At 37.4% G+C, this 21,850-nt stretch overlaps 1 protein-coding gene and 1 long non-coding RNA gene across 5 annotated transcripts; both read left to right on the top strand.

The window, feature by feature from the left end:
- The first annotated feature begins 6,500 nt into the window (after positions 1–6,500).
- LOC145126996 (uncharacterized) lies at positions 6,501–8,507 on the top strand. Its single transcript, XM_079062252.1, has 4 exons — positions 6,501–6,789; positions 6,839–6,949; positions 7,502–7,938; positions 8,049–8,507. Exons 1-4 carry the CDS (start codon positions 6,501–6,503, stop codon positions 8,505–8,507), a joined length of 1,296 nt encoding a protein of 431 aa, XP_078918378.1.
- An 11,051-nt stretch (positions 8,508–19,558) lies between these two features.
- On the top strand, positions 19,559–21,495 carry LOC145123787 (uncharacterized). Of its 4 annotated transcripts, none has more exons than XR_013715325.1 (6): positions 19,560–19,954; positions 20,120–20,382; positions 20,535–20,597; positions 20,713–20,810; positions 20,990–21,089; positions 21,258–21,495. It is a non-coding gene; the product is annotated as an uncharacterized LOC145123787 (long non-coding RNA). The 4 variants fall into 4 exon arrangements; XR_013715324.1 differs by having other exon boundaries at positions 20,524–20,597; XR_013715322.1 differs by having other exon boundaries at positions 19,559–19,954; positions 20,120–20,597.
- Positions 21,496–21,850: the final 355 nt, after the last annotated feature.

The raw sequence follows: 21,850 nt of genomic DNA, 5'->3' as shown, positions 1-21,850 counted from the left end.
TGGTGTTTTATCATCTATCACTTTTGAGGGTAAACAGTTAACAATGTACGTAGCTGTCAGTACACACTCCCCCCAAAAGGTTGTGGGAAGACTTGATTCAAAACGTAAAGCTCGAGCGATTTCTAAGAGGTGTCTGTGTTTTCGTTCTACTACTCCATTTTGTTGTAGGGTATGTGGGCAAGTGGTTTCCAAAATGATTCCTTGTCCTCTATAAAATTCATTCATGATGTTTGAATCAAATTCCCCACCATTGTCCCACCTATTCCTTTTAATATTTTTTCTAATTGTGTTTTCACCATCTCACAAAAATCAATTAGGCAAGTGCTTGCCTCATTGTTGTGCTTGATCAAGTATACCCATACCTCCCTACTATAGCCATCGACTATAGTAAGGAAGTAGGTTGCCCCTGTTAACGATGGTTTTCTATATTTCCCCCAAATATCACAATGAATCAAACCGAAACAATGGGTAGTTTTAATGTTACTAATCGGAAAAGGTAATCGAGTGAGTTTTGCTTTATTACAAGAATCACAAACCATTGTTCTAAAATTCGAGCAATATCCTTAAGAAAATTAACACGAGGCAACTTTAAGTGAGATGCATGCCCAAGTCGTTTATGTCATGCATCCATTGACACCATCATTGCTTTCCTTTTTTTCTTTTATCCCCCCCATCCAATAGAGACCATCACGATAATCACCCGCTCTAATCAAGCTCCCCGCTTCCAAATCATGTAAAACAAAGAAATTGGGAAAAAACGTTATTGCCCAATTAAGTTCTTTGGTAAGTCTCCGAACCGATAAGAGATTGCACATGGAATTTGGAACAAAAAGGACTCCTTCGATGTTCACTCCTTCTTTAAAGGAAATTTCACCTTTTCCTTTCACAGGAATGGGTTCCCCATTAGGGAAAGTGACATGCCTTTCATTGATGTTTGCCGATAAGGTTTTAAAGTGATGCTCCTGGTAGGTTATGTGTTCGGTGGCACCCGAATCCACAACCCAATCACCATCATTACTTATTCTACCTGCCATGTTCGCTACAATCGTTTTTTCTTTGTTTCCTCCAAACAGTTGGAGGAAGCTGGTGTACTGTTCTCCCGTCATCCCTGGAATAGGGCATGATTTTGTTTCGACCATAGTTGCCCATGGTTTCAATTTATCTCCCTTTCCTTTGCGCGGCTAATACTCAGGATAGATGATTCATTTGAAGCATCCCTACCTATCATGCCCTTCTTTTCCATAATGATTACATGGTCCGGCTTGAGGAGTGATTTTCTCATATTTCATCCAACTCGTTTCACGCCATTTCTTTGGTTGATATCGCTTCTCTTGGAAACTGGCTTGAAATGCAGCAGTCCTGTGAATAGGCTTCTTTGAACTGGCTTCTTTGAACCGGTGATCGTGCGTTGTTTCTCATCTTCAGCAACAAAGTGATAGACGATACTCAGTTTTGGTGTTGACTGCATAGCCAATATCTGTGTTTTGATAACACTGAATTGGTCATCCAACCCCATCAAGAACTCAAAGGTTCTTTCCTTTTCTTTGAGTTCAGTCAGTTTCTTAGTGAGCCCACATGAACAACCATCACAAGAACAACGAGGAGTTGGAAGAATTGACTCCATTCCGTCCTACAGAACATGTAATCTGGTATATAATAGGCTGACACAGTTGTGCCTTCCTGTCGGGTGGTGTTTAATGACCACTTGTTCATAAGCCTTGGGTGCACTCTCCTTTCCAAAGCGTTATTTTAAGTCTTGCCAGATTTCTGTTGCGGTCTTAGCGTATTTCACGCTGTTGCGAATCTTCTTCTCCATGGTGGTCAACCAACCTTTGACCATTGTATCACAACGCATCCAAATAAGGTATTTGTCGGAATTCACCTCTGGTTTTTCAATAGCGTCGTCGATGAAGCCGGTTTTGTTCTTTGAAAACAAGAAATTAATCATCTCTTGTTCCCAATCACCATAATTTTTTTTTCAGTTAGCACATCGTTCACGTGCAACTACTTTGGGTAGTCGGAAGCTTGTAGATAGAGGGGAGAGTTGTGATCAATTGACTCTCCATCATTCTTGTTCTTGTTGTTTTTGTAGGCATCATCGGCAGCCATGAGGAATGATTAGGGGTTTTTTTCTGGATCTGATGCTCTGATACCATATACAAATAGGTACCAAAAGAGTGTCAATTTTATTAAGGTAAAAAGGAATTTATACATACATGGATTACAAGTAATGGAAAAAGCTAAAATTAAGGGCTATACAAGTAAACAATATATACGATTGATAGAAGATTAGGGAATGACAACTAGATTCCAATAGTTTTGTCTGGGGTGATTGGAATTGGTAAGGAAGTAAGGCGAATATATATCAAGAATGAATTTTTCTCCATTGGATGAACCTGGTCGTTCACCGCTTGACATTATAGATAAACACTAGGATTGGATTCCTAGGATCCTTTTGTAGGATATGAGAGTAAAGATAAGTATATAAATTAGATAAGGATCTAATCCATGTAGAACAAAAAAAACGTAAATAAAGATAAATATAAGGAAACTAAAATAATCTCAACACATACATCGTATTTTGGGTAATATATATCATTTAATGCCTCTTCAAAATAATCAAACTTCACCTTTTTAGGAGCGTTGGTGGTCCACATGACGCTTGTCAGGCTCAAAATAACTCAGGCTATTCGGAGTAGATAGCTCTGTACTGGTGAAGGGATGAGCTGGAGGGGCTCAGGACGCGTGAACACCGCCCCTAGCCCCGATGGTTTGGCTGTGGCATCTCCATGTAGACTGGGGAAGACACCCAATAGGAAAATGGGAGCAACATCGGTCTCTCTTTATCTCTCTTCTTTTTGCCTCTTCACCACCAACCCACCGGTGAACACCATTTTCACAACCTGGTGGGCGGGTTGGTTGTGAAATGGTAAAAAATCTACGTGGCCTCACCCTTATTCACAAACCACGCATGAACATGGCCAATAGCCTCACTTCTAGAAAAACACCAATGTTGATACCCTTTTAAATCTTGAACATATCCAAAAATGCCCCTTTCTTTTCCAGAGGTTCCCTTTTACACCACCTACATAATTGGTCTGTTTTCTAGACCAAACCTCAAAGGGATTCTTACTAATAAGAATGATGAAAATAGTTTCCTAAATTGAGGTCATTATTCACCACATTCGCCTTGAACATTTATTCTTAGGACAATCCTGTTTCCAACGTCCATTTCTGCCACACTTTTGGCAACCATCTCGCGGTTGGACTTTTTATCAGGAGATCTTGATCTACCCCTCATTTTCTTTTTTCTGCTGCCAATTTGTACACGTACATGCTTTGATCTTCACCCCATTACACACTCAATCCAAATGTTTGATCTTCCCCAATAACACCCAATTCCTTGTGCCTCAACTCTTGAGAATGTAAAAATGGTCTCCCCTCATCTAATGTAACACTGTCTTGGTTGACTACAAATAAGTTACTAAGTTCTCAAATGAAAGTGGAAATGATAGTAGAAGGATGATGTTCATGTCCTTGTACTTTATTTTTTTAATTCCATTTTTTTTAAATCGATTATGATGAAATTAAGCTCATTCAATTCAAATGCCCTTTCAAAATATAATATTCCTTTATTTTAAGCGAAAACAAGTGTTACTTATAAGCTTGTTTGCCAAACAAGGCTAAGCCATATGTAAATAGACCTTTTCTTCTGTTTTGTAACCAGACCAAAATGATAGCGAGCAATAATATACAACATAAGATTCCATGTGAGTAATCACGTGAAGGTTATATATTATATTTAAGGATCGTCGATGTTTCTTTATATCACGTATTGGATTAGTTTAGTAGGTTTAATTTTTTACTCTTTATGTAAATCTTTCTAACGATTTACCGAAAAGGGATTTTCTAATATGTGCCCTAAGGGAACATATAAGAAACATTAATCGAAGTATTAATTATAACAAATATTACCATAATTAAATGTGATAAACATTAATTATGTATAATATTAACATAATTAAATGTATTTTACATTTAATTATGGTAATATTATACATAATTAATGTTTATCGCATTTAATTATGGTAATAATCCTCATAATTAATACTTCAATCAACGCTTCGTATATATGCCCTTAGGCACATATTAGAAAATCCACAGAAAAAGCTTCTTAATTATGGTATATAGTCATTTTACTGAAATTTCAAAATGGCATACACATTCGGCAAGCGGAAGCGGAAACAGAAACTGAAGACATAGATAGAGTTCCAACAGAAATTGAAACAGAAGACGTAGATATTGTTTTAGTGGAAACAGAAAATCAAAACAAACTTAATGTTTTCAATTGAGACAAAAACAGAAGAAAAAGAAACACTTGGAACAGAAAGAGAACCTAAAGTCCTAATTATAAGAGATATAAAAAAAATTGAAGACCAGAAAAAGATCACACGCAACAAGGGGTTGCTTAAGGCTATTGTGCAAGGGAGATGGCGGAAAGTAGAATCCACACCCGAACAAGATAAAGTCGCAGCCACAGAGGCAATAAACAGTGATTGCAACACCGTGCTTCATATAGCCGTTGGAATAGGTCGTAACTTTCTCGTCAATGAAATTGTTAGACACTCATAGGTTTCTCATACGTTTCCATTCTTTAATGTGATTTTTCATCTTCTTGTAATTTTCCTTATTCTCTAAGGGTTGTATATGTAAATTATTCTTATTATAAAATGCTTGCTTCTCCACCGTATTTGGTATGGAGACTCTTTCTGTTATGGTATCATTTGCCTAAAGATCCTATTTTTTCTCATTTCCTTCTCTGCACATTTTCTTTTTCTCTCTTCTAATCCATGGCAGGTTCCACCTCCGCTGATACTCTCCTCCCCATTAACACTCTTATGCATCTCATTACTATTCGTCTTTCCCCCTCAAACTATTTTTTATGCAAGAGTCAACTTATTCCTCTCCTCACACATCAAAATCTGATGGGTCACGTTGACGGCACCTCCTGTGCTCCACCCACAGAACTCCTCGTTGATGACAAATCCTCACCAAATCCGGCGTACTCGGTATGGCTTGCTGCTGATCAGCGCACCGTTATCATCCTCCATGTCTCTCTCACTGAAGAGGCCTTCTCTGAAATTATTGGGCTTTCAGGATCCAACTTTTCCTCATCATGTGTGTCGTCTAAACAAAGTTCTCTATGGGCTTAAACAGGCTCCGCGGGCTTGGTTTCATCGGCTAAGCACCTTTCTTGTTGCTAGTGGGTTTGTTTGTAGCAAGGTGGATACTTCTCTATTTGTATTCAAACGGGACTTGTGCATCTTGTACTTGCTTGTCTATGTCGATGATTTAATTTTGACTGGAAATTAAGAGGCCGTCATCCAGTCTTTTATCACCAAATTACACGATACGTTTGCTATCAAGGATCTCGGCCGCCTTAAGTTCTTCCTCGGGCTTGAAGTCATCTATACTGATACTGGCTTATTTCTCAGTCAATCTAAGTATGCTCATGACATTCTTCAGCGAGCGGCTCTTCTTGACGCCAAACCAGCTACCACCCCACTTGCTTCCAATGCTGCCTTTGTCACGAGTGGTGAGCTATTTGATGACCCGACTCACTATCGGTCTCTTGTTGGTGCGCTGCAATACTTGACCATCACACGTCCTGACATTTCATATGCGGTAAATCAAGTTAGTCAGTTTCTTCAGACTCCTACGCGTTCTCATTTTCAGAGTGTCAAGCGCATTCTCCGATATGTCAAGGGCACTATGTCCTTTGGCCTCACATTTTCTCGCCATAACTTCTTGGTTATTCTGATGCAGACTGGGCTCGGTGTCTTGAGACACGTCGTTCTACTTATGGCTACTCTATTTTTCTAGGCGGCAACCTTGTATCGTGGAGTGCTAAGAAACAACCCACCATCTCTCGCTCGAGTTGTGAATCTGAGTATCGTGCCATGGCAAACACTGCTGCAGAAATAATATGGATCACTCATTTACTGCGGGAGCTGCATGCTCTACCTCCGGATCGACCAACGCTTTTGTGTGATAATAAAAGTGCGTTATTTCTCACACAAAATCCGGTCGCTCACAAACGAGCTAAGCACATTGAGTTGGATTATCATTTCATTCGTGAACTTGTTTCTTCTGGGAAACTTCACACCAAATTTGTTCCTACCAAGCTTCAGGTGGCGGATATCTTTACAAAGAGTCTACCCCGACATCAATTTGAGTTCTTCCGCGACATGTTGTGAATCAAACCGCCACCATTTCGCTTGAGGGGGGATGTGAGACACTCATAGGTCTCTCATACGTTTCCATTCTTTAATGCGATTTTTCATCTTCTTGTACTTTTCCTTATTCTCTAAGGGTTGTATATGTAAATTATTCTTATTATAAAATGCTTGCTTCTCCACCGTATTTGGTATGGAGACTTTTTGTGTCAGAAATATTAACTTTAATCAAACACGGACAATTACTTAAAATGTTAAATTTAGATGGAAGCACTTCCCATCACATTGAAGCAAATCGTTGGCAACACAGAAGCAGCAACGCTCTTGATTAAAAATGACAGACGTTTGTTGGAAATTCCAGACCATAAAGGTGAAACACCTTTGGATAAAGCTTATCAAAATATGCATCTTGACACCATTGATTTTTTGCTGAAAGCTGTGTACGATGATATAAAACCCAAGAAACAGTCTTCTACTTTAGAGGATTATGTTAGCCCTGGTGTAAAACTAGGCGTTAACCTTCTTGTTAATGCTGTTTCTGCAAAGAAATATGGTGCGTACCCAATATTTTTTAAAATATTTACTGCTTTAAATATTCACAGTTTTTCGAATATGCTTGCAGAGTTTTGCTGTGGAAAATGATAATGTACTTCTGGCAATAGCTAAAACTTTTCCAATGGGGCTGGATTACTGGGAAACACTTATATATCCAAGTAAGTTTCTACTATACCAGAGATATATAATCTCTTTGTTATTCATTTTTTATTATGATTTTTTCCTTTCAGTTATGGGTGATATCTGTGAAAGGATAGTCCAGAGAGCCAAGGACTCGTTTACAATATTTGTAGACTTCTAGGAAGGCATGATGTGCTTAATAGAAGATATACCTGACGAAGTGATCTTTGGTTGTGGACAAATGCTACTATTCATGACGTTAATGGGTGAGCCATTGATATATAACCTGTTAATATAACACCAAAGTTAATCATATAATTGACATCACAAAATATAACCTATTTTAAAAATGAAAGTTTTCTGCTTATGCAGGTCCATATCTCATACTTACTTGGATTTATATCATGATTCGCCTACTCATGCTGATTCTCTATTTTCCATTCTTTATGTTTTATTTCCTCTTCTGGAAGGTTGCAACAAGAGTAGGTATAAAATGACTCAATTTATATCAGTTGCGTTTAAACTACAATTAACTTGTATATAATATAAAATTGATGATTGTTTTGAACCAATTATTTTCCAACTTTCAGTTCTACCCATTAAGCATATGGAGAAGAAAATGAAGGAACAGAAAGCAGCAAAAGAAGTTCTAAAAATGGTATGTTATGAAATAGACAAGTTGGAATTCCCTGATGCTCATCCTCGCTATTACACCAGACCAATTCTTGAGGCTGCATGTCAAGATATTTATGAGGTTGTTGATGAGATTTTAATGAGATCCCCTGAAGCAGTTCGATATAAAGATGAGAGTGGGTATGACGTTATACAGTTAGCAGTTATACACCGTTCAGAAAATGTCTACAACCTTATCTATACCATTGGGGAGCGTAAGAGTGTTTACAGAATGATCGAAGATTCTTCTAAGAACAATATGTTGCACTTGGTTGGAAGATTACCTCCTTTGCAGAAACTCAGACATAGAACAGGCCCAGCATTACAACTACAGAGAGAGCTTCACTGGCGCCAGGTACATCCGAAATAAATTCTTAACCATTATTGTAGCTAGGGAATTGAAGTAATATATTTTTTGTTTTATATATATAGTAGCAAAAATAATGGGTTAAATTTATTTTACAGGAAGTGGAGAAGCTCGTGTTTCCCAGTTGCACTACTAAAGAGAACATTTTTAAGGAGACACCAGATAAGGTGTTCAGAAGGGAGCACGAAAATTTGGTGAAGGAAGCAGAAAAATGGATGAAAGCAGTAGCAGAATCATGCGGCATCACTGCAGCACTAATTACCACAATTGTGTTTGCGGCAGCCATTACAGTACCAGGTGGAAGCAATCAAGAAACAGGCATCCCTGTGTTTACAAAAGAAATTGCTTTCACGATCTTTGCAATAACAGATGCAATCTCACTATTTGCATCCAGCACAGCATTACTGATGTTCTTGTCGATCCTCACAGGAAGTTTTGATGAGAGAGATTTTCTCTTCACTTTGCCAAGACTACTGATGATTGGTCTTTGCACCTTGATGCTATCTACAACTGCTATCACAATGGTTTATTTTTGGACCATGGATAAAGAGTGTTAGTAATAATAGACAATAAAATAAATTTCAGAACACAATATTTAACGTGGTTCGGTCTAATCTGACCTACGTCCACGGGCCAACGAGAGAGAGAGGATTTTATTATCACCAGAGAAAATTACAATCATACAAGGCTAAACTGCACTTGTAATCTGATCACTCAGTATAAGGTATCACTCGTGCTTTTGGCTGCCGAAAAGGCTCTGCACAAAAGGCTTCCTCACTATTTCTACTGGATATATAAGAGAAGTTACTTGACTCTTATATATGTTTTTGTTGTGTTTTGGTGTATCTTTTCCCTTCAACATATGCTTCCTTTTATAGTAGATGAAAAGGAATAAAGAGGAGAAATTAGTGGAGCAAATCAAGGAGTAATTTATGGAAAGAGGAGTGGGTGGGAGACAATGGTGAGTCTCCACCAATTAACTCAACAATCTCCCACTTGGAGACTTGAACCATACGGTCTTCTCTATCATCCAGCTCTTGCAACACACACACACACACACACACACTCTCGTTATCTGCCATGCCTTCCTCCTCAAACTTCTGGAAGGCCAGTTGAAGTCATGCATAACTTCAACTTGTCAGTGGTAACCACCTTGGTGAACATATCTGTTGGATTCTTCGTTCCAAGGATTTTCTTCAGATGTAGAGTTCCATTACTGATTAACTCTCGAATGAAATGGTATCTCATCTGAATGTGTTTCGTTCTACTGTGAAACACCGGAATCTTAGCTAGGTGAACTGCACTTTGGTTGTCACAATGCAGTACACAATCCTCCTGTTGAAATCCAAGTTCTAATAAGAACGTTTTCAACCATATAAGCTCCTTGGCCGCTTCTGCAATAGCCATATACTCTGCTTCTGTGGTTGAGAGAGCAATACTCTTTTGTAACCTGGACATCCAACTGATTGATGTACCTCCAATTGTGAACACATAACCTGTTGTGCTCTTTCCTGAATCCACACATCCACCCAAATCAACATCGGCGAACCCTTCCAATATCACACCCTTTCTTCTGAAACATAGGGCAACCTCAGATGTTCCTTTCAAGTAGCGTAACAACCACTTTACTCCCTCCCAATGCTCTTTTCCTGGATTTGACATGAACCTGCTCACAACTCCCACTGCATGAGCAATGTCTGGTCTGGTGCATACCATAGCATACATCAAGCTGCCAACTGCAGATGCGTAGGGAACTTTAGTCATCTGGTTCTTGTCTTCTTCCGTCTTTGGGGATTGCTTCTTTGAGAGTGTCAACTGACTTCCCAAAGGTGTACTTCTGGCTTTAGCATCTGCCATGCTGAACTTTTCTAAAACTTTCTTGATGTACTTAGCTTGTGAAAGTTTTAATGTACCGGTAACTCTGTTCTTAGCTATGCTCATGCTCAATATCTGCTTAGCAGCCCCTAGGTCCTTCATCTCGAACTCTCTGGACAACTGCTTCTTAAGCTTGTTGATTTCCTGCATGTCGGACCCAGCTATCAACATGTCATCAACATATAATAACAGGATGATGTATGAGGAGTTGAATTTCTTCAAGTAACAACAGTGATCCATTTCACATCTGTGATACCCACTCCTCTGCATGAAGTTATCAAACTTCAAGTACCACTGTCTTGGAGCTTGTTTCAATCCATACAGACTTTTCTTTAATTTGCACACCAAGTTTTCCTTGCCAACTGTTGGGAAACCCTCTGGTTGTGTCATGTAGATGTCTTCTTCCAAGTCACCATGGAGAAAAGCTGTCTTCACATCTAGCTGCTCTAGATGGAGATCTTCAGAGGCTACAATTCCCAAGACCATTCTGATTGTAGTCATCTTCACAACTGGGGAGAATATCTCGTTGTAGTCAACACCCCTCTTTTGTTGGAAACCCTTTACTACCAATCTGGCCTTGTATCTTTTACTGCCATCAATCTCATCTTTGACCCGAAACACCCATTTGTTCTGCAGTGCTTTCTTCCCTGCCGGGAGCTTGACCAAGGACCAAGTATGGTTCTTATCAAGTGAGCTAAACTCGTCTTCCATAGCCGTCTTCCACTGTATGGAATCTTTCATCCTTAAGGCCTCTGGATAAGATTCAGGTTCACCATTCTCAGTCAATAGCAAGTAATTAGCTGAAGGAGAATACCTTACTGGAGGTCTTCGTGATCTAGTGGATCTACGAATAATAGGAGTTTCGGTTTCTGCATCATCTGCAACCTCATCTTCTGAACTACTATCCACTGTGCTCCCACTATCTCCAGATACATCGGAGCTCCCACTGCTTCCTGAACTTTCACCTATCTCTGGAGTACTAATAGGTTTTACAACGTCATCGTCTGAGATTTCTTCTAACTCAACTTGATCCTTCTTTTCTGGTTGCTTGTCACCATTGGAGCTTTTTGCAAGTTCATCCTTGTATAGAGCATTTTCGTTGAACACCACATCCCGACTTCTGATAACTTTCTTATTCTCATTATCCCAGAAGCGGTACCCCATGTCATCCAACCCGTAACCTATAAAGGTGCACTTCCTTGCCTTTGCCTCTAGCTTGTCTCTCTCCGAGTCTTTAACTTTAACATACGAGACACAACCAAATACCTTCAAGTGTTTGAGCGAAATCTCTCGACCTTGCCATTCCTCTTCTGGAATCTTGAACCCTATGGGAACTGAGGGTCCTCTGTTGATTAAATATGCAGCTGTGTTGACCGAATCTGCCCAGAACATCTTGGGTAAACCTGCATGCAGTCTCATGCTTTTAGCCCTCTCGTTCAATGTTCTGTTCATCCTCTCAGCTACTCCATTTTGCTGAGGTGTCTCCGGAACCGTCTTTTGCATTCTGATTCCTTGGTCAGCACAATAATCAACAAATTCTTTGCTACTGTATTCGCCCCCATTGTCTGATCTGAAACACTTGATTTTCAAGTTTGTTTCATTTTCTACAATAGCTTTCCATTTCTTGAATGTGCTGAAAACTTCAGACTTATGCTTCAAGAAATAAACCCAAACTTTCCTTGTGCAGTCGTCAATGAAAGTAACATAATATCGGGATCCTCCCACTGAAGAAACTGTAGTGGGACCATAAACATCTGAATGTACTAGCTCCAACTTCCCGGACTTGGGTGGACGACCAGTCTTCACGAAAGTAACTTTCTTCTGTTTACCAAGAACACATGGCTCACAGAAATCAACTGTTACAGTCTTCAGATATGGAATTCTTCCTTTGGAGGCTAGCATCTTCATTCCCTTCTCACTCATATGCCCAAGTCTTTGGTGCCATAGAGTAGATGCCCCAGCTTCTTCTACAGCATGTACTTCAGAGTCATCAGCTTCCACCATGTAAAGTGTACCCCGCTTCTGACCTCTAGCAATAACTAAGTTTCCCTTCGTTACCTTCCATTGCTGATCACCAAATGTAACATGGTGACCCTCGTTATCAAGCTGCCCCACTGATATCAACATTCTCTTTAGGTCTGGAATGAACTTCACATTCTTTAAAGTCCAATTCGTGCCTAAAGTTGTCTTGAGAACCACGTCTCCGACTCCCGTGATATCTAGACTCTTGTCATCAGCCAATCGAACATTTCCTTTGTAATGTCTAAAATTATGCATCACATCTTTGGAATGAGTGGCATGAAACGACGCACCAGAATCCATGATCCAGGATTCAATTGAGTTTTCAACCGCACAAATGAGCGCGTCACCTTCAAAATTTGCTGCCATATTTACTTCCTTCTTGCCTTTATCTGCCGAAGGCCTCGGGCACTGATTTCTGAAGTGACCTTTCTCCTTGCAGTTCCAACAGGTAATATCCGACCTGTTCTTTGACTGACCTCTCTTTCTCGACTTTGATCTTCCTCTACCGCCGCCTCCTCTATTGGACCTTCTTCCCCTGTCTTCAGTACTAAGAAGACTACTGGAAGATTCTCCGGCACTCCGTCTGCGTACATCCTCACCAAGGATTAAATCGCGAATACCTTCGAATGTTAGCTTAGCACCTCCGGTTGAGCTGCTAACTGCTGTCACCGTACCGGACCAACTTTCGGGCAAAAATGATAATAGTAGCAACGCCTCGACTTCATTCTCGAATCCAATATCAACCGAAATCAATCTTGAGATGATTGAGTTGAATTCATTCACATGATCTGTCACCGAGCCACCTTCCTTCATCTTTAGATTTACTAACTGTCGAATCAGAAAAACCTTATTTGCTGCTGAAGGTTTTTCATACATGTTAGATAGGGCCTTGATCAACCCATGAGTAGTCTTTACATTGACAATATTGTAAGCTACATTTTTTGCCAATGATAATCTCACCACACCAAGTGCCTGCCGATCTAACAAGTCCCAATCCTCCTCCTTCATATCTTCGGGTTTCTCTCCGGACAGTGGTTCATGTAACTTCTTCTGGTAGAGATAATCTTCGATTTGCATTCTCCAGAAACCGAAATCGTGACCATCAAATTTGTCGATCTTAACCTTCCCATCTTCCGCCATAACTTCGAAAGAACAATATTGTATACTAGAATATAAATCTGTCGTACACAAAACGGTCAACCTTGTTTCTGATGTGGCCGATCAGACTAAGCTGCAACCACAGAGCATACTACAAGATATGACCTCCTTCAACCTTGGGCTCTGATACCAGTTGTTAGTAATAATAGACAATAAAATAAATTTCAGAACACAATATTTAACGTGGTTCGGTCTAATCTGACCTACGTCCATGGGCCAACGAGAGAGAGAGGATTTTATTATCACCAGAGAAAATTACAATCATACAAGGCTAAACTGCACTTGTAATCTGATCACTCAGTATAAGGTATCACTCGTGCTTTTGGCTGCCGAAAAGGCTCTGCACAAAAGGCTTCCTCACTATTTCTACTGGATATATAAGAGAAGTTACTTGACTCTTATATATGTTTTTGTTGTGTTTTGGTGTATCTTTTCCCTTCAACATATGCTTCCTTTTATAGTAGATGAAAAGGAATAAAGAGGAGAAATTAGTGGAGCAAATCAAGGAGTAATTTATGGAAAGAGGAGTGGGTGGGAGACAATGGTGAGTCTCCACCAATTAACTCAACAAAGAGATCATTTTGGCTCGTGCATAAGTCGATGTAAGTGAGAATCCAAATAGCAACTACCTCAAAATTGTTCTTTCTAGAGCAAAGCGAATGTGGCAGCAAAAAGAATGTGACAAAAATGACACTACTCCTTCTAGCCTAATAGGTTAAATTGTTATTCATGAAGGGTGAAATCCGCAATTTTCATTCTTTTGTATAAAAGAATAATAATAATAATAATAATAATAATAATAAAGAACGGTGTAACCAAGAAAAAAAAATCATGATTTTGCAGGCTTGACATTCCTTATCAAAATATGACATTCCAATCCAAAATTTATTTTTTTCATTTCTTGTTAATTACTTATTCTAATCCCATGCTTATTAATACATATCAAACAGAGGCTTAAAGTTATAGTATGGAGAATATTGTGTTTCTTATGTGGCGAGATTTGTAGTCTTAGTTCCACAATAGAAGCTTTTTGAAATTTTTTTTTTCTTTTTTTTTTAGAATGAAAAGGCTTTGAAAAAGCTTTAGGGACGGGACACAAACACTAAACTTAGAGAGGGTGAAACTATGTTAGGTTTGTTTATTGAAAAATGGATTAATCAAATATAGTTGTTTAATCGTTGCTATAATTAGGATGAATTGTATGGCCTTGAAAAGAAAATAACTAGATCTCGAAATAACTCATTAATTTGGAGGCTTCAAAATTTTAATGTAAGAAATGCAATAACAAGAGTTTAATTTTGCACCGCATTTTGGTAACGATGCTGATTTGAAGAGATCAAACTATATTGGACATGAAAAGGTAGACTATAATCTCTAGTCTACATGTTGATATTGCCTTCACGATCTTGGCAATATCAAATGTAATATCACTATTTGATGAAGTTTTGATGAGAGAGATTTTCTAGTCACTTTGCCAAGACTGATGATTGGTCTTTGCGCCTTGATGCTGTCTACAACTGTCATGATGGTGGCCTTTAGGGTAACGTTGTTCCATGCCTTTTGTCATAAAAGACCATGGATGTTTGCTCCAATTTGTGTATTATCTTCAGTCCCGATTACTACTTTTGGTACTCTTCAAATCCCCCTCATAGTAGATCTCTATCACTCAACATATGGACACATCTTTGTCATTCCAAAAAAAAATTAATAACAAATTGAAGACAGATGACATACACCTGTTTTTTGGTCAGTGAAATGAATATGCATCTTGAATTGACACATCTAGGGTCTGACAATTATACATTGATTATGTTATGGACAAATGTCATATTAGTTCACCAAACTTATCGTGTTTGTTCTAAAAGGTTACCAAACTTTTTTTTTGTACATTAAGGGAATAAACTCTTATTTTCATGTTCTAAAACATCGTTATGTGACCTGATACCGGGTAAGCCTGTAAAATGCGTTGACCACTGTTGGACCATCAATTTCACCTCCATCAAAATATCCTCACCATATCTACCCTTCTTGATCAATTCAACTAGTTCTTTTCATTTTTGGATCAATCGAACTGAAAAACTAGATGATTGATGATTCATTTTCAGATCAATCAAACCCTTCTTGATTAGCTTAAACTTTCTCACCATATCAGTTACTTTTATTATTGGGTCTCTTCATCATCTTAGAAATTTGTCTCTTATTAACAATCGAACCCTTCTTCAGTGGGTTGTTAAAAACGGGTATTGGAAGACTTTCTAATCTCAAAATTTTGCAATTTCATGGCATTCTTTTTCGAGCCCCTCCCAGGTGAAATATCACTAGTACAAAAATGACCTACGGTCACACTTTTCAAAAAATGGCCTATGACACTTTTTATTTAAAGTGTGGCCAAATGTCACTAAAAAAATCCCGTGACTGCTTTTGGATACATTTAAATTAGTTTATGTGGCCATTGTACAAATAATCAAAACTTTAACCACACTTAAATATACCAAATGTGACAATTATTAGCCACACTCGAACGTTGTGACCATATATCACCATCAGCTACGAATACTGATTAGCATTATGATACATTTTTTATACAAGACAATAGATAAATATATGGTGACATGAGACAATTTTATATGTTTCTATATCATGGTGCCCTTTTAGACATATGAAAGCCAATGTAGCTAAAAGGTGATACATATGGTCACATTAAATATTTGTGTGTCCATAGGGTGGTGTTTATTAGCGACTTAGTAAAAGCAAGAAAACAAGTTACTTTTAGTGGTATATGGTTATGTGCCTTTGATTATGTGTGTCAAAATATGATGAATTGGCTTTAAAAAACAAATATTGTACGTGTAAGTAGCATTTGGTTATGGTTACAATTATTATGTGTGTCTATAAGTAAATTTAGGTATAGAAGACATATAATGTCTCATCAGAATAATTATAGTATGGTCATTAAATGTGTGACTATGATTTTATAATGGTAATTATTTTTGTACTAGTGTATGTCTAAAGTTAAAGAATAGTCTACATAAAACGAAAATATGTTGCTATAAGTATTTACTAGTAACTTATTAATATATTTTGTGCTTCATTTTTTTTATTTATTATTTTTGGGAGAGGGAGACCCTCTGGAAATTTTTATAAAACAAATAGAAAATGATAGAAAATGAGGAAGAGGGTTAAAAGGGGTCATGGAAAACTTTTACTAGTGAGGTAACGTGATTAAAGCGAGGGAGACTACAAAGTTGGATAGAGAACGAAAGATATACGGGTTGTTTGGCAGGATATGAATTTTTAAGATTTGGATTTTTAAGAGGTCTGAATTTTTAAGAGGGTCTGAATTTTTAAGATTTGAAATTTTAACATGTTGTTTGATTGGAACCTATGAAATTATGTGCTTAATTATAAAAATGACCATTTTACCCTTTGTATTATTTTTTAATAAATTGAATGTTTATTTTTCTAAAATACAATGTTCTAACTAGAAGAGGTGGAAGTATGATGTTATAATACATAAATCAATAAAAGTACATTGTTATTTCTTACATTGAACCCTTTACAAAAACAATCTTACAATAGATATGAAAACAACCTGAAAAGAAGAACACTAGTAAAGAAACATAAACACAAATTGTGTATATAAATTGAAATGTGAAGGTTTTGTTCCTGAAAATTCTACCATGACAACTTTGATGTTGTATAATGCAAATAACGGATTTTTCACCCAGACAGATTCCAAATGGAATGATACCATCAACCGGTATCTTACTCCAAAAATGGCTTTATGTTCACAATCATATGCTAAACACCTACAAAAAAATATTCTAAGCAGTAGGTTAATCTAAATGATTCAATCACATAAGCAACGAGTCTAAATGCAACCATTCTATAAATCAAGACAAGCTTAAACTAATAGATGATTTTAGTCAGGTGGCATCTACAAGAAGTATTAAATTGCCATTCAATCTGATGTTGACTAAATGAACAATACCCGGTGGTAATTGAGTCATAGAGCAAGGAAAAAAAGAAGAAAAAACCGATATATGAACTTATAATCTAATTCATAGCAAAAAAGAATGAACAAATCAATGTATCACTAAGAATCGATTTCTAGGGGGAAAAGAATTTTTTTGATGTATTCATGAGAAAATGATTCCAGCAAAAAAATCGATTTCAAGAATGTTTTACCCCGAGAGACGTTGTCGTTGGACTTTGATAGCGCTGGGAAAGGCATTGGCTAGAGTTGGTTCAAGGGCTGGCGGAGGCGGTCACCGGACTGGAGGGTGATGGCCGGAGATGCAACCCTTCTATAATGCAATTCTTAGCAAAAAGAAGACAAAACAAATCAATGTATTACTAAAAATCGATTTTCAGGGGGGGGGGAAGAAAACAGATTGATGTATTTAGGGGAAAAACGATTCCAACAAAAAATAGAATTTAGGGCAAGAAAGTTTTACCTGAAGGACGTTACTGTTGGATTTTGTCATCGCTGGCAGAGGCACTGGTTGGATGTTGTTCGAGGGCTGGCGGAGACGGTCACCGGATTGGAGGGCGATGGCCAAATATGCGAGCGATGTGGAGGAGTGGCGACGGTCGGCGCTGTAAAGCAAGAGAAGTGGATCGTCGGGTGTAAGGCAAGAAGTTTCACCAATGTTGCAGACTCGGCGCTAGCGATAGAGGATCGTGGAGGTCGGATGTGGGTCTCTCGTGGAGGCCGGTGTTGTAAGGCATGCTTGGCTAGACAAAGGAACCAACGAAGAAGAGGGAAAATGAAAAAATAAGTGTAGGATTTTTAATTTTAGTGAAATTTTGTAACAACCAAATATTGTTAAAAAAAAAAGATTGATTACATAATATAATTAGAAAAAATATTGATTAATATTGGTTATATAAAATATACAAAATTATATGATTTTTCTATGGTTTGTATTCATGTGTTTGAGAATAATTATCAAAACGTTTATGTGTTTGTTTCTATTTGTGTGGTTTGTTTTTGACAAATGTAAAATAACTTTTTAACATTTTGTGATGTTTGAGGTAGGGTGAGGATGAGGATGAGGGTGAGGGTGATGTGGGGTGTGTATCATGGGGGTGGCACTAATCCATGAGGAATGGGTGTTAGATTGGTGGGTGTATGGTGTACTGTAGGTGAGCTTATAGCTTTTGGCTCATCGTTTATGGTTTATGGCTTAAGGCTTATGCTTAGGTATTACGGTTCATGGATTGTGGCTTATGGATTAAGGCTTTTTAGTGCTTAAGGCTTAGGGTTTATGGCTTATTAATCCATAAAGCTTAAGCTGATGGGTTCTGATTAACGTTTGGCTTTAAGCTTATGTCTTGGGGTTTGGGGGGTTAAGGTTTATGGTTTGCGACTTAAAGAGTATGACATAGGGCTTAGGGCTTAAGGCTTAGGGTTTATGGCTTAATATGGCTTATTGATTGGGATTTATGGATTATGGCTTAAGTTTTAGGGATTAGGGCCTATGGATTAAGGCTTGGGGCTTTAAGATTACTTCTTAGAGTTTGGGGCTTAAGTCTTATGGTTTATTGCTTAAATAGTAAGTCTTGGATCTTATGGCGTATGGATTATGGCTTAAGGCTTATGGTTTATAGATTAATATGTCTTATGGCTCACGACTTATGAATTAGGGATTAAGTCTTAGTGCTTATGGCTTATGGATCAAGGTCTTATTGATTATTGCCAAGCACTTATTTCTTATGACTAGTCACTTAATTATACCTTGTGGCTTACGGTATATAGCTTATGGCTTAACGCTTATGACTTATGGCTTAAGGCTTAGGGCATATGACTTAGGGCCTAGAGCTTATGGCACATGATTTAGGGCTTCAGGCTTAGGGCATATGGCTTAGGGCTTAAGGCTTAGGGCTTAGGGTTTATGGCTTAATGCTTAAGGCAAATCCTGACCTATGCCTCACCCTACATCCCACACCATCTACCAAAATCTACCACACCCCTACTCATACCACCGACCCTCCCCCATCCTTACACTCGGCCCTCCCATATCCACACCCACACTCCCATACCCACCCACCCTCACCCTATATACCATATGTTACCCTTACACATACATACCCCACACCCATCCTGACTTGTACCCCTCATACCAACACCCACATACTCATCCCAACCTACCCCATATTTACCTTAACCCCACCCTCACATCCATACCTACAAACCCATGTCGACTCCTATCCAACCCACCCACACACCCTACCCCCATATTAATCCCTACCACCCCATATCCATACCTAGACAACACCTAAATATTTGCTTTAGAGTAATTCCATGTTCATCATTATTAAACGAATTCTAGAAAATCTTTTAAAAACGGAGTGAAGTCAAAATTAAAACTAATTCATTAGGATAACGATTTTTTTAGATTAAAAAGGTAACTAGAATTATTATTAAACTAACTTTACTTTTTTTTTTAACTTTTTAAAACCCAAAATAACTAACTAGGATATTTTTTATTTCATTTTTAAAATTTTCAAAATCTTCAAAATATTGAATTTTTTTCTACGTACTATTTACATTCCCCGCTTCAGTCTGCCCTAGAAAAAATCGTTCCAGTCTCTCGATTTCGTCTCTGCTCTTATCTCGATCTGCCCCATCGTATCTTCTTTCTTACGGGAGTATCCTTCATTAGGTGCATCTTTACTCGCTGCCTCATCCTTTTGCCTCTCTCTCAATCGGTGGCTTCTCTATTTTTGCATAAGAAGACTTTAAATCAGCGAATCATTAGGTTAAACTCTTGAAGGTTAAGATAGGATTCGGTTTAATAAATCCTATATAGATCAACAATTAAATCCATACAGAGTCTCGAACTTCGTCTGTCAAATCCAAATCGGCATAGCATCGGACCAACACAAATATGGCCGCCCAAATTCGTTCATAAAACTCATAATCTGAAGATCATCACTCACACATGTACGTCTGTGTAGGATACAATTTTTTATGCACTTTTCTTGTTTTTGATTCTATCTGTAAAGAACGATATGCTATTGTATAGTTTGAAGAAAATGGAGTCATTAAGTTCAGTTAGTAGTTTGCTTTGTTTGGTTTAATGAATCATTTCTTTCTGATTTACAATAGCTGGAAATCCCATGGTTGTGAAGCAGGAGACTGAGATGCTGGAAGCGAAAATCAAGATGATTAGATAGAGAATTCAAGGGGATGTGTCGACGAATGCTGATCAAATTGCATTAATTGAGAGATGCAGCAAGCATAAAACAAAGAGGCAAATCAATTTGGGATTCTTCTGGTTCATTCAATCACTTGAAGATGTTATATATGATCCATGTTCATCTTCAGTAAAACCAACATCTAGCTTCTTTAACTACTAATGTTTTGTAAATGTAAATGAATACAGGGAAAGGTTGTTTTATTTGTTGATGTTTCAGATCTAACATATGAAAAAAGTTGTTATATTACTTGTTTTCATATTTAAACATTTTTTACAACATAATAGTATGTCTTCAAATAATAGTTTTTTAAAGTTATGATGCAGATTGGAGCAATTGTGGTGGTTGGATCTTGGACCTGATCCAAATGTAAACTATTACAAAATACAGTAAGATACCCCATTTACTCATTATATCAACATCTTATATACCTAGTGTTTTGGAAATATATCTATGTATTGAAGTTAAATTTATAAAAAGTTGTAAGTGGTGAGTAATTTGCAGGTATGAAGCTCTTTGCATTCATGAGAATCCAAGATGCATTTTCATTGCTACTAACAATGGTGCCACTATCAATATGACTAATTTACAAGAATGTTCAGGTAAGAATCAAGGGCATTCACATCTTTTGCACTCAAATATCAAGCATGAGTCTTTGTCCCACCTTACCTTTTCGAGTCTTAGTCCTGGCTGTTTAAGTTTTCACAAATTGGGTCTCAAGGTTTTACTTTGTTGATTTAAGGGTAATATGGTAATTAAGTGTAATGTGCTGCATTGTTAGGTGTTGGGTGCATGGTTGCTGTTGTTTATGGAGCAACAAAGAAAGAGCTAACTGTAGTCGGAAAACCACCAATCTTTTTGATGGATTTATTACAAAAGATGTAAGTAGTCAATTGAATCCTTACTTCCATTTCTTAATCTATTACAACATTATACTATTAACTTTTTCTTATAAGGACATTATACTTTGAAAATTCTATCCAATAATAGCATTATACTTATAATTTTTTGTCTTAATGTTTGACACCTACAATTTTTTGTTGCTCCAGGTATCAAATCCACCATCCAATCAAAATTAAAACACGGAACTCCAAGATTCTAAGAAGAAAAATAAAACTTATACAACGTTAGAGTGCATGACAAAAATGTTGGAAATATAGTTCTTAGTTTATGTGTAAAGTCTTGTATATATGATGTATCTTTTGATTACAAGTTAATGTATTTAGTATTTGAATTGAAAACTTATCTATTGATTTTTTTATTAATGTTAATATCATTTTCTTTTAAGTTTTATCATGTTTACTGTTGTTTTTATTTTACAAAAAATTGGAAAGAAAATGAATAATATGTCTATTGATAACTGTAACTTTATGTAAACATTAGTTACACCATATTAAACAAAATTCATGTGGCTTTATATAAATATTAGTCACACCAAAATTGTAATATTTTATGTAATTGTGTCTCTATACGATAGACAATAGTCACAATAAAAAATTGTTTGTGTGACTAATTATTAGCAAATTTTCACTTATGAAAGTAATTACATGTGGCCATTTAGTGAACATGGTTATGTTCAACGTAATTGTATGTCTGAAAAAGATACCCAATAGTTTTAATAAACTTTGAATTGTGTCACAAA

This window comes from Lactuca virosa, chromosome 7 (assembly GCF_052849685.1).
Source record: "Lactuca virosa cultivar CGN04683 chromosome 7, Lactuca_virosa_CGN04683_v6, whole genome shotgun sequence".
Classification (NCBI taxonomy): Eukaryota; Viridiplantae; Streptophyta; class Magnoliopsida; order Asterales; family Asteraceae; genus Lactuca; species Lactuca virosa.
The sequence above is the reverse complement of the archived record's forward strand: the minus strand, read 5'-3'. Positions and strand labels throughout refer to the sequence as shown.

Excerpts from the sequence above, each read along its gene's own strand:
- LOC145126996 (XM_079062252.1), top strand. The coding sequence starts at position 6,501 with ATGGAAGCACTTCCCATCACATTGAAGCAAATCGTTGGCAACACAGAA. Across the intron at positions 6,790-6,838 it reads TGTTTCTGCAAAGAAATATG|TTTTTCGAATATGCTTGCAG; the intron begins GTGCGTACCCAA and ends AAATATTCACAG. Across the intron at positions 6,950-7,501 it reads GGAAACACTTATATATCCAA|TTCTACCCATTAAGCATATG; the intron begins GTAAGTTTCTAC and ends TCCAACTTTCAG.